The 13601-nt window shown below is 50.7% G+C and overlaps 1 protein-coding gene across 1 annotated transcript in view; it reads right to left on the bottom strand.

Moving 5' to 3' along the window:
• The window catches only part of CUNH5orf63 (chromosome unknown C5orf63 homolog), a 168644-nt gene that overhangs the window by 85345 nt on the left and 69698 nt on the right, over positions 1-13601 (bottom strand). The window contains exon 2 of the mRNA XM_073557246.1: positions 7866-7967. Within this exon, the coding sequence (XP_073413347.1) occupies positions 7866-7967 (102 nt within the window). The remainder of the gene's footprint in view (positions 1-7865; positions 7968-13601) is intronic.

Here is a 13601-nt window from a genome sequence, read left to right on the forward strand (position 1 = left end):
CGCGCGTTGCCCAGTGGTATGGGCAGAGATCGAGGGGCGTGCCGTGCGATGCCTAGTGGACACGGGATCGCAGGTTATGACCATGCCAGAAACTTATTTTTGGCAGCATTTTCCCGAAGCAGTGAGACCTCAGTGGGGGACAGTGATAAAGTTGGTAGCCGCCAACCAGCTACCAGTTCCTGTCGTCGGAGTAGCCTGGATGCAGATTTTGATAAGTGGCAAATCACTCGGCCGCCGGGGAGTGGTCCTGACCCAGGGAGACACAAACAGCAATCATCCGGTTATTCTGGGTATGAACATACAAGAGTTCGGCAACCTCCTCAACGAACCCACACAAGAGACTCTGAGCCACTGGGGTTCTCGCACGGCCCAAGGGCAGGTCTACCAGTGGTTGGTGTGGGAGGTGCGAGTGCTCCAGGAGTGCCAGGAGGGTGAGGCGCTGGGCAAGGTCATCGTGCCAGCGGCCCCCCCGCTCATGCTTCCTCCAGGGCAGACGGTGGTAGCTCTGCCGATCCGTGCCCCGATGCCACTGGAGGGCGTGGAAATGCAGGTGGAACCATGTTACTCGGAGCGCCTGCACCCTGGCATACTGGTAGCCCGCTCCCTGGCCACGGTGTGGGAGGGGACCGTCCTGGTGCATTGTGTCAACCTGGAAGACCAAGATATCGCCCTGAAGCCCCGGGCTGAAATGGCCAAACTAGTGAAGCCTTTGGAGGAGATGCTGCCGGACCCCGCGGTCCAGTTGAAGGTGCAGCCCGAAGATCCTTGGGCAGTAACGGTACAAACCCAACAGACTGCCGTATCCTCGACCCAGGAGAAAGGTCGAGTCATCCTGGAGAGAATGCGGGCTGAACTTTCTGGCCTAACGCCAGCCCAGCTTCTCCAAGTAGAGACACTTCTTGGACAATTTTACAGTGTCTTCGCCAGCCACGAGGACGACTTCGGATGTACCACGGCCATCACGCATGGGATCCCCATGGCAGGAGCGGCCCCCATCCGGGAGCGATATCGGCAAATACCACCGCAGCTATACCAGGTAATGAAAACTCAGTTAGCACAAATGCTCCAGAAGGGGGTCATACAAGAAGGCCAAAGCCCTTGGGCGGCCCCTATTGTCCAGGTTCGGAAAAAAGATGGCAGTTTGCGTTTTTGCGTGGATTATCGGAAGTTGAACGCCTGCACTATCAAAGATTCGTATCCACTGCCCAGCATAGAGGAGTCTCTGTCCGCCCTGGGGAACGCGACATACTTTTCAACCCTTGACCTGGCCAGTGGGTACAGGCAAGTGCCGATGTCGGAGGAAGACAGGGTCAAGACGGCATTCATCCTTCCCATGGGACTGTTCGAGTTCAATCGGATGCCGTTTGGGCTGGCCAACGCCCCAGGAACTTTTCAGCGGTGTCTGGGAGACCTCAACTTTGAAGCCACGTTGATATACCTGGACGATATTCTCATCTATTCCGCCACGTTCGAGGACCACCTGAAGCGGTTGGGGCAGGTGCTCGGCTGGCTGCAAAAGTACGGGTTAAAGGTAAAGCCCCAGAAATGCCACCTGTTCCGCACCCATATTGAATACCTGGGGCATACCGTCTCGGCAGAGGGTGTCCGACCATCCATGGAAAAGGTCGCTGCTATCCAGGGGTGGCCTACCCCCGAGACGGTGAAGGGCGTGCGGGCCTTCTTGGGGTTGGCCGGCTACTACCGTCAGTTCGTGAAGAATTTTGCACGCCGAGCTCGAGCTCTGCAAGACCTGCTGAAGGGGGCTCCCGCCGGGGCGAATGGACGGAAGATCCAGTGTCAGCAACCGCAAGAGGATGTGTTTCAAGATCTCAAAGCTGCTCTCTCGGAAGCCCCGATATTGGCATATGCGGATTTCTCGCAACCGTTCATCCTGCATACCGACGGGAGCCTCCAGGGATTAGGAGCTGTGTTGTCACAGGTGCAGGACGGCCGGGAGAAAGTGATCGCCTATGGTAGCCGGTCGCTGCACGACTCAGAACGCAACACGGACAATTACAGCTCCTTTAAGATCGAGCTCCTCGCGGTAGTGTGGGCAATGATGGAGTGATTCGCAGAGTACCTGGCGGGCTCTGAAGTAGTAGTGTGGACCTATAACAACCCGTTAGCCCATTTGGAGAATGCCAAACTGGGGGCCCTAGAGCAGCAGTGGGTGGCTTGGATGGCCAAATTCAATTATAAGATCATCTACAAACGAGGAGCTGAAAACGTGCACGCCAACGCACTCTCCAGAATCCGACACACCACCCCAGGAAGAAGTCGAGACGACGAATTAGAAGCAGACGAGACGCCATTCGCCCTCACCACTGCCGCACTTACAGTCAACACGCAAGAAGCGCCTCATCCGGGACTCCTAGGAGGGATGCTGGAACAGCCCCGCGACAAATGGATTCAGCAGCAACAGGAATATACAAAAGTTGGACTCCTACGCCAATGGGTGGCCACCAGTAAATTGCCCACGGGCTCACAGAGACAGACTTTGACCCAAGAAATGTTGCTGATGTTGCGCCAGTGGGAAAAACTAGTCATCAAAAAGGAACTTTTATATCGAAAAGCCATGTCACGAACCACGTCAGCTACGATATGGCAGGTGATCGTGCCTGGAGCCCATCTCAACCAACTGGCCCGGGAAGCCCATGAGAAGGGGGCTCTTTTTGGGGCTCAATAGACTTTACAATGGTTGCAGCAGATAGCGTACCACCCACGCTTGCACGCTGCTGTAGAAGTTTGTCGAACCTGCCGCCCATGCAAGCTCGCTAAACCCCCTGCGCAACGAGCCCCGATGCAAACTATTGTAACATCAGCCCCTCTGGAGCTTCTTACGGTGGACTATCTGACCATAGGTCCTGCCTATCAGGGGTATGAACATTTTCTCGTTATGGCGGACCATTTCACCAAGTTCGCCGTGGTCACCCCCACTCGAGACCAGACAGCAGAGTCAGCCGCCTACGCGATTTGTAAAAACTTTATCCAAATGTACGGCTGCCCGCAATGAATACATTCGGACCAAGGAGCGTGCTTCCTAGGAAGAGTCATGGAAGAACTACATCATCTCTACGGTATCGATAAGTCTCGGACACCATACCACCCGCAGGGAAACGGAGCCTGCGAACGATTTAATCGGACACTAATCCAAATGCTGCGTACACTGGAGAGCGACCGAAAGGCCCGCTGGCCTGAATACGTCCCTGAGCTGGTGTGGGTATATAATAACCGGGTGCATGGCTATACCCCCTACTCATTGCTGTTTGGACGGGAAGGCAAAGGAATCACGGAAGTGGAGTTAAACCCGGAGGAACCTCTACCCTGGACCGGAGTATCCTCGTGGGTCCAAAACCACCGACACCTGCTGCAGACCCTCCACTGAATCGTCCATACAAAGCTCCAGGATCTAGAACACCCGGGGGGAGCGCTGCCCCCACCAATTGACTTCCAGGCTGGGGATCGGGTACTCGTACTAGATCAACGCCCCCAAAACAAGTTAGAACCACGGTGGGAGGAGAACCCATACCGAGTGTTGCGCCGGATATGCCCCGACGGGCCTGTGTATGAAATACAATCGGAAAGAGATGGTGCACCTCTCACTCGTACTGTGCACCAAAATATGTTGTGCCCCTGTGCGTCCACTGATCCCATGCGACCCGAGCCGATCACTCAGGTCTCCGACCCCCCGTCAACGGTCTGGGACCTGGATGACGAAGAGGACTTCCCAGCCACATCCGCGGGCTCTCCAAGTAATGACATTGCAGCGGACCCAGTTAGCCTGCCAGAATCGTGTAAAGTATAGCGTGGCACTACTACAAGGTGCACAAGTAGGTTACCCAGACCCAAGTGAATAATAAAGTAACTTGGCACTCAACTGAATGATCCTTTTTGAAAATAAGTTTTTATTGTGGCAGTCACAAAGGACGTTTCGGCCTACAATTGGCCTTCGTCAGTCTCCCGACTGCTGCAGATGATGAAGGGTCCAGGGCTAGCAGCGGATACTGTGTCCAGGTCCATACGCCTAGGCACTACACCTGCACGTGTTCATGTAACCTGATCTACTGATACAAGACTGTTAAAGCGTCTCAGGCATTAACCTCTTAGGATTATAAGAAATTTATTTTTCCCTAACATTAATTGGTTCAAGTATCAAAAGATATTAACCCATACCCACCAGGCATAAACTCTTACAGGCATAAAGCCCCTAGAGACTTAAGCTCCATTGCCTGTTCCAATTTCTTCCGGATTCACCAGAGCACTACACGTGTTATAGACAGTTGGTCATTGCAGTAACCTCCAAAATCACTGCCTTGTAATAGGATCTTATATAATTCTCCACTTTTAACTTCATCATCTGCAGCAGTCGGGAGACTGACGAAGGCCAATTGTAGGCCGAAACGTCCTTTGTGACTGCCACAATAAAAACTTATTTTCAAAAAGGATCATTCAGTTGAGTGCCAAGTTACTTTATTATAGCCTGCCAGAATCGACCAACCCACCACCCCAGAAAGCTCCACCCCGGTCGAACTTAGACGCTCCGAGCGGTCAACAGCTGGCAAACCCTCTGAACGTTACGAACAGGACCAGTTCGTATGGCGACAAGAACTGTCGTCTTCAAAGACTAACTCGAGTCTACTAAAGCCCTCGCCCGAGGACTGGTGAGCATACAGGGTGGGGGAGTGTGGGAGAGAGGGTCCCCGTCGAGTGTCCGGGTCGGAACCAAGGGGACCTGTTATGATTGAGTTACCGTAGGAGGCAGACACAAAAATAGAAGCTACGTCCAGAAAACCAGAGAAGTTGGCAACTATCAGATTGCAGACCCCTGAACCTATCAACACAACTAGCAGTAGCCGTGGGGGGTTCCTACGATGCCCTAGACCCCTCGATCACAGCCGGAGAGCTAAATAGCCTAAAGACAGAAAAGGAAATCTAAACTGCCCCAGAGCAGACCCCAAAGTAAAAGGCAGCCCCCAACATATAATGACGGTGAAGCAAGATGAAAAAACACTCACACAGATAGAAAGATAGGCTGAGCAAACGATGGGGCCCAAGCTAACTAAACAGAACAGGAAAGGAAGGTTGCTGTCTGCAATCTGCCAAAAGCCGGAGAAATACATAGGCCTAAAGAAAGAAAGGGGAATTCTAAACTGCCCCAGAGCAGACCCCAAAGCAATAGGCAGCCCCCAACATATAATGACGGTGAAGCAAGATGAAAATACTAACACAGACAGAAAGATAGACTGAGCAAAGACGGGGCCCAAAACTACCTAGATAGGAAAGGACAGGAAGGCTGCTGTCTGCAATCTGCCAAAACCCTATCAAAGACATAAGCCAACAAGCTGATATGGAAAAAGACCCTGAAGCAGCTAGGCTTCAAAAACTAAATCAGCACTCAGGTATTTTCAGAAGACAGAGCTAAAGGAATTCAGCACACCCCAGCAGGGAATGGCAGAAATCCAGAAAACAAAGCAAAACAAAGTCAAAGCACAAATGCAAAAAGCCGAGCAGAAAACTTAGCTTTAGAAGAGCAGGAATTCAGACTGGTCTCCAAGGATCCCACAGAGAAATCACCCGCAGGGCAGAAGGGCGTCGGCAGCCTTATATCCAGTCAGTAACTCCACTCAGCCAGTCATCATCATCAGGCTCAGGTGTTTGATAATCAGGCTCACTACCTTTCTTTACCAGAAGAGGGAGTTCCTCGGGCCTCAGTAGTGAAGGGGAAAATGAACTCACAACAGGGACTGTCACCTGGGTTCTGGGGGAAACTTTCTGGGGGACAGAGTACGGGGACGGACCGTTGTGACAGACAGATGGGCTGGGGGAGGGACCAATATAAAGGAGGAGGGGAATTCCTGGGACGACGAGTCAGCAGAGCGACACAGAAGGAGCAGGAGATCGTGGGAGCGACTGAGAGCCAGAGCGACTCACCACAGCCAGAAAGGAGGCGAGAGACAGGAGGGATACTTCCCCTGGACATCAGTGGGATGGTGCCGAGATGACCGTCCGAGAACCGCTGCCCCGCATCGACCGCCGCCTTCTTCCAGCCCGCGGCTGCGGCCTGCCCGCGGTTATTCGCGGCTGTTGCCGCCCCACTCCAGCCCCCGGCCACTGCAGCCCCAGTTCAACCCGCGGCCGCTGCTGCCTCCCCTCAGCCCGCGGCTGCGGCCTGTTTCCCGCCACCTGCAGCCGCCCTGTTCTTACCAGTGGCCGCGGCAAGTACAGTACCACCGGAGGCCGCTACTGTCCCGCTCCGATCCGCAGCAGGGGCCGGGCCTCTGCTGACCGCGGACTCCCCGTCGCAGCCGTAAGCTGCGCAGGTGGCCTGACATTTGCCACCATACATCGCTGCCGCTTGCCCCAGGTCAGGGGCTGCGGCCCAACCGTCCAAGGACTACGCCGGAGGCTGTGGGGCTCCAGTGTCATCAGCGCGCCGGAGTGCGCAAAGTCTTCGTCATCGCCTCAGCAACTGGGCCCAGCAACTACTATGCTGAAAGACCACCAACCCGGACGGCGAGAGACATCTGGACAGCTAAGTTGACTTTATTCTTAAGGACCCGTAGTCGGCCATACCGCGGCCCTATAGTGACCGGCTGTTGCCGGAAGTAGTCGTGTTCTACCCGTTTGTGTGTGCTTGTATAGAACCCCCTGCGAGGGCAACCCGTGTTACTCCTTTTGGTGATCAGGCCGGGACTGAGGAAAGTTGGTCTTATAAACGTTAATATAGAAAGCACCTAACTGTCTCGCGACTCGTCACTGCATCCTGCGTACCTGCAATCACCACACACCACTGATGAAAATCACTACGTTTCTATCACGTGAAAAGTTTCTCATACAGGAATTACAAATTCAGGTATGTAACCAGGTCTATTATAAAAAAAAAAATAGTTATTTATGTGCAATAGTGTCACACCCAATCCTACGATGCACCTTATTCATTCCTCTCTACTCACATGACATTTTTGACTTTTTTTTTTACTCAAAGTGGACAAAGTTATCCCTGGCCTATCCTACAGCCAGTCACATCCAAAATAAGGATACAAGGGGTTAAGAACAGAAAAGCTGCTGTCATCCAAAGTATCCTTATCTCAGTGCTATTCCTCCTAAAGTCTTTTGGGCATTTCTCTTGTTCTAAGCAACTAGACGGTACATTGGATGCCTCTGACAGCTCTCCAGATACACAATATTACTGCCAATGCTACTATTAGAAGAAATGCTTCTAGACTTAAAAATAAAATGTTTTTAAAAGTTGACAAGAACCAAGAAATGTGAAACATATAACATTTATAGTTTATTTCTGACATTTCATTCTGATTGCAAAACAAATCACATGCTAAAACTGATAAAAATGTCAATGTAACCGCAGATCCTCACAAGATGTGCTGTTTACCATACAGTAAAGCCATTTCCTAAAATCTGGGAAAAAGATGCCTTTTAAGTTTCCCTTCATTTACATTTTTTATGCGACAATGTGTCTGAGGCTTGCCAGGTCCTGGCAATATGCACAGAATTTTGTTCTGTTGCCTGCTCGAGCAATTGTGGCTTGACACTATGAAGATCAGGAAAAGTTGCTAGTTGGCATGTGACCGACCCGTATGCGAATCACATATTAGCGATCACATGACAACCAATCAAGCAGGCAATACTGTCAGGATCTGGCATAAAGTGACTGCAGAAATTTAGCTGAAGCCCTGTAAGTTGTTTGGACACACATGCATTTTTTGCTGTTTCTTTGTAGGAAAAGTTTGCAAAAGAATGCTATTTTTTTTTCAAAAGAATGACATTGATTCGAATGAGAATATCTCAAAAGGTTTCATCACATCACCAGTTAATCTGACAGACCCATAAAACCCACATGTACATACCTTTGTAAAGAGTGTGAGCACTGGCTTCTCCTGCGCAAAATGTCTTTTTGTTGATTGAAATGCTAAATGTTTCATTCTGTGAACAAGTCTTAAATGGAACATCTGTTATGAGAACACAGAGGGGAGAAAAGAAGGAGACATGTTTTAGTAGAATTCAATCAGCGTTGTTAAATATCGCTCTCATTACATATACAACTCTGACAAAAATTAAGAGACCACTGCAAAATTCTCAGTTTGTCTGATTTTTCTCTTTATAGGTATATTTTTGAGTAAAATGGAAATTGCTCTTTTATTCTATAAACTAGTGACACCATGTCTTCGAATTTCCAAGCACTAAATTTTGTATTTATTTTCAGAAAATGAGAAATGGTCAAAATTACAAAAAATACAGTGATTGCAGACCTCAAATAATGCTAAGAAAACAAGTTCGTAATCATTTTGAAACAACAATACTAATGTTTTAACTCAGGAAGAGTTCAGAAATCAATATTTTGTGGAATAACTATGACTTTTATTCACAGCTTTCATGCGTCTTGGCATGCTTTTCACCAGTCTTTCATACTGCTTTTGGGTGACCTTATGCCACTCCTGGTACAAAAGTTTAAGTAGTGTGATAAAACACTCCGGGATCGCCTCTGCTGGGGTCAAAGGTCACGTGCATTCAGCATGAAACTCAGGCGCAGAGCTGGGATTCGGGTGTAACTGACCCTGGGTCAGGTTTATTAACGGTGAAAGCAATGCAAAAGGAAATAAAACATAAAACAAATCCTTGCCTGTCTGGCACTAACTAAACAATGGACAACCTAACTACCAACTGGCGGGCTTCTCCCGTCCAGCCAAACCACAGTTGCAGTGGGCACTGCTTTCACTCACGTGTGTCTCTCACACAGACAGGCTCTCTGTGTTCCCAGGCTGAGACACTCACACAACCACATGGCATCCTTTTATATCCACCTCCCATTATTCATTAGCAGGCAGGTGCGATACTGACCAGACTAGGCCACATAGGAAAGGAATCTGGGCGAGATATACCTGCCCTCATCCACTATTCCCACATGATTCTCACATATCCCCCCCTTCTGCTCAGACCACTCCGGTCGAGCAATGACACCCACCAAACAGTGCACTCGGGACAGGGCATCTGCATTTCCCATCTGTACCCCTGGGCGGTGCTCCACCGTAAAAGTGTAGGCCTGCAGGGCAAGGAACCACCGGGTCACCCGGCTATTCCGTTCCTTGTTCAAGTGCATCCACTTGAGAGGGGCATGGTCAGTGATCAGCCTGAACTTTCGGCCCACCAGGTAATATTTGAGGGCCTCTAGAGCCCACTTAATGGCGAGGCACTCTTTTTCTACGACTGCATATCTTTGCTCGTGTTTATTCAGCTTCCTGCTGAGATAGAGGACTGGGTGTTTCACTCCGTCCCTCACTTGTGAGAGTACGGCCCCGATACCGGTATCAGAGGCATCCGTTTGTACCACAAACTCACTGCGGAAGTCCGGAGTCACCAGTATGGGCTGAGAGCAAAGTGCCCGTTTTAGGCTATGGAAGGCTTCTTCAGCCGCTAAACTCCATTTAATCATGACGGAGTCTTTCCCTTTTGTAAGATCCGTCAGGGGGGTAGCGATGGCTGCAAAATTGGGTATGAACCGGCGATAATAACCGGCGATCCCCAGGAAGGCTTGCACCTGCTTCTTGTTGACAGGTTGTGGCCAGTCCTGAACTGTCTGAATCTTATCAACCTGGGGTTTAACAACACCTCTCCCAATTACATACCCCAAATACCGGGCTTCTTCTAGCCCGATGTGACATTTCTTGGGGTTCGCGGTTAGACCTGCCTCCCACAGGTCGTCAATCACAGCTTGTACTTTCTGGAGATGAGTCTCCCAGTCCAAGCTGTAAATGACAATGTCGTCCAAATAGGCCGAAGCGTACTGCCTATGTGGCCTCAGGACTCGATCCATCAGTCTCTGGAAGGTCGCCGGTGCTCCGTGCAGTCCAAACGGCATATACACATACTGAAATAGACCTTCTGGGGTAGCAAATGCTGTCTTTTCTCTGGCAACCTCCATCAGAGGGATCTGCCAATACCCCTTTGTTAGGTCTAGGGTCGTAATACACCGGGCTTTTCCTAACCGATCTATTAACTCGTCGACCCGGGGCATGGGGTAGGCATCAAATTTTGAGACCGCATTCAGTTTCCTGAAGTCATTGCAGAACCGGATGGTGCCGTCCGGTTTAGGAATTAGCACAATCGGGCTGGACCAAGCACTGTGCGATTCCTCAATGACACCTAACTCTAACATTGCCTTCACTTCTCGGGAAACGGCTTCACGGCGCGCTTCCGGGATTCGGTAGGGCTTTACGTGAACTGTGACACCAGGTTCCGTTACGATGTCATGTTTTATTAGCGTAGTCTGCCCGGGTTTTTCTGAGAAAAACTTTTGGTTGTGAAGTAGAAACTGCCTGACCTCAGTCTTTTGCCGCTCCGAGAGAGTCTCTGCAACCCGTACCTCCGGTACGGTATGCGAGCAGACAGGACGGGCCAGCTCCGCTGACAAGGCAGACCGATCCTTCCAGGGCTTTATCAGATTTACATGATAAATCTGTTCAGGTTTCCGTTTACCTGCCTGGTATACTTTGTAGTTTACTTCACCAACTCTTTCCTTGATCTCAAAGGGGCCCTGCCACTTTGCCAGGAACTTACTGTCCACCGTGGGGACCAGGATCAACACCCTATCTCCGGGTGCAAACGTACGGATCTTGGCGCCCCTATCATAGATTCTTTTTTGGGCTCCTTGAGCCTGCATCATGTGCTCTTTGACGATAGGCATAACAGCCGCAATACGGTCCTGCATTTGTGTGACGTGATCTATCACTGTTTTAAACGGAGTGACCTGACCCTCCCAGGTTTCTTTTGCAACGTCTAAGGCCTCTTTCACACATCAGGTTTTCGGCGTCAGGCGCGATCCGGCGCTTTTGACTAAAACCGGATCCGGCGAAATGCAATGCCGGATCCGGTTTCCCCCCCATTGACTTGCATTAGAGCCGGATCGAGCCGGATGGCCATGCGTTTCATCCGATTTTCGCCGGATCCGGCAATGTGACGCGATCCGGCGTCTGGAAAAAACGGCTACTGTAACGTTTTTTGTCTCCGGCGAAAAAGCCGGACACGCCGCATCCGGCGTGTCCGGCTTTTTCATACAATGAAAGCCCATGAGCGCCGCAATGCGCCGGATGCGGCGACGGCCGGATCCGGTTTCTTTGGTCTGAGCATGCTCAGTAGCTCTGCCCACAGGACATATATAAAAGCAAGACAATGGGACCCTCAGCCACACCCAACATGTCACCCAAGCCAAGAACCAGGAGCAGGAGAAGGCAGCAGACATCTGCAGCAGCAGCACCATCAGCACCACCCCAAATGGAGCAGCATGCTGAACAACGGGAGGGGAGTCCAGCAGCAGATGAGAGACGGTAATTATCAAATACCCCATTCCTCCAAACTAGGGCTATGGAATATCAAGATATTCATTGGCCCTTTGTTTCTCTTTATTCAACAGGAGCCCAATAGATGCAGCAGCAGCAGCAATGGCAGCAGAAGAAACACCACCCACAGCCATGGAGTCTGGCCATGAGGAAGACAGCACATCTTCTGGGAGCCCTCCCTCGCATCGTCAGCGTTTGACGGTAAGTTTTTATTTCCAAAATCCATCATCTCTGTAATATATGTGTATTCATTGCCTTTTATTTCAAAACAGGAATCACAAGATGAAGAGGAGCTCCCAGAAGAAGAAGGAAGGGGTGGACAGACACTTGGAGTGGGCTCACAATTGGTAAGTTTTTTGCATCAAACGCAGAAACACAACATCACACTACACACAACACATAGAAAACAATGTTCTGCAGACCACACACAGCAAACAAATGCCTACATCCAAAGACATAACATTTTTTGTTTTCTTCTCTAGTCTTCCCAATCTGGTGCTCGGCCAAGAGGTCCTCGCAGTGCCTCCCAGGGTCGTCGGCGACAGCAACGCGGCGGTCACCAGCGTGTAAGTATAAATATTTTTGCTTTGTTTTTTTTGCACTTTTTATTTCATTTCTTTTGTGGAGGCTAATTATGTTATTTTTGTCTTTTTCTTTAACAGCCTTCACAGCGTGCTCCCGACTCTGACGGTGAGGATGGAGGGATTGATGTGGACCGCCTCATCGATCTCGTCAGAGAAAGGGAGCCGCTCTGGAATATGGCTGACCGCCGCCACGCTGACCTGATCGTTACCCGACGACTCTGGGAGGAAATCTGTTCGCTCCTTGTGGACCGCTGGGAGGACCTCGAAGCTCGGGCCCAGATTAAAGAGCGTAAGTATATACAGTACCGGTTGCTTGATTTAAACCAGTGTTTCCCGAACTCCAGTCCTCGTGGTCCCCACGGATCATGTGTTCAGGATTTCTATTTACTTTGGAAATCCTGAAAACATGACCCCTGGGGACCATGAGGACTGGAGTTTGGGAAACACTGATGTTGTATACTAACCACTTTGTCCTTTCTCGTTTCAGGGGAGAGAATTGTGAAGCGGTGGCGGTCTGTGAGGGATTGTTTCAAGAAGGAGTTCAATAAAGAGATGCGGGCCCCGAGTGGATCTGGAGGACGCAGGAGCAAGTATAAGTACGCACGAGCCCTGTCGTTCCTCTGGGAGACAATGCTCACCAGAAGGTAAATATTACACACCACATGTGACAAAAAAATGTTTAGATGTAACTTTTTTTTTTCAGCCAGGGCCATACCATGTCACTATTTTAATTGTTTTTTTTTCTCTTTATTCCACAGCACGGTGAGCAGCACTCGGGAGCCTGCACGATTGGACCCTTCTGAGGCGATCCCTGAGGAGACCGGCACCGAGGGACACTTCGACCGCCCCGGTACATCTGCACCTTCCCAGCCTTCCCACACATTCGACCCATCTGTCCCATCCACCAGCACAGGAGCATCGTGGCCGCCTACATTACATGAAGCTGCTGGTGAGGAGATCGCTTTCCCTTTACCCCACCCTTCTGCCCCTGCCACCTCTAGTACACCTGCGGGTACTGGGCGGCAGCGGCAGAGGGGTCAGGAAAAGACTTATGCGCCAGAGTTCTTGCATCTGAATGCATCTTTCCAGAACTGTCTAAAAGTCTTGTCAGAGCAAATCTCCGCAGGCTATCAGCAGATCAAATCCAGCATTCTGGAGGTGAAGACACTTCTGCAAACCATGCATTCAGAAGCAAGATCTTCGCCAAACCACACCTTTTTCAGGTCTGTTGTGGAGCGCATGGAAACGCTCTCTCCTGCCCAGCAGATGCATGTAATGCATTCATGCCACGCTGCTCTCCAGCAAGTTACCTCCCAACCTCCTCCTCCCACCACAGTAGTTCCTCCACCTGCACCCCCTCCAGCCACTTTCCATCCTCCCCCTCCTATTACATCTACACCCCCTCCAGCCACTTTCCATCCTCCCCCTCCTATTACATCTACACCCCCTCCAGCCACTTTCCATCCTCCCCCTCCTATTACATACCATCCACCTCCCCAGCACCAGCAACCTCCCCAGCACCAGCAACCTCCCCAGTACCAGCAACCTCCCCAGCACCAGCAACCTCCCCAGTACCAGCAACCTCCCCAGTACCAGCAACCTCCCCAGTACCTGCAAACTCCCCAGTACCAGCAACCTCCCCAGTACCAGACATCTCCCCACTTCC

Source organism: Dendrobates tinctorius, unplaced genomic scaffold (genome assembly GCF_039654945.1).
Source record: "Dendrobates tinctorius isolate UK_male_01 unplaced genomic scaffold, ASM3965494v1 ptg000003l, whole genome shotgun sequence".
Classification (NCBI taxonomy): domain Eukaryota; kingdom Metazoa; phylum Chordata; class Amphibia; order Anura; family Dendrobatidae; genus Dendrobates; species Dendrobates tinctorius.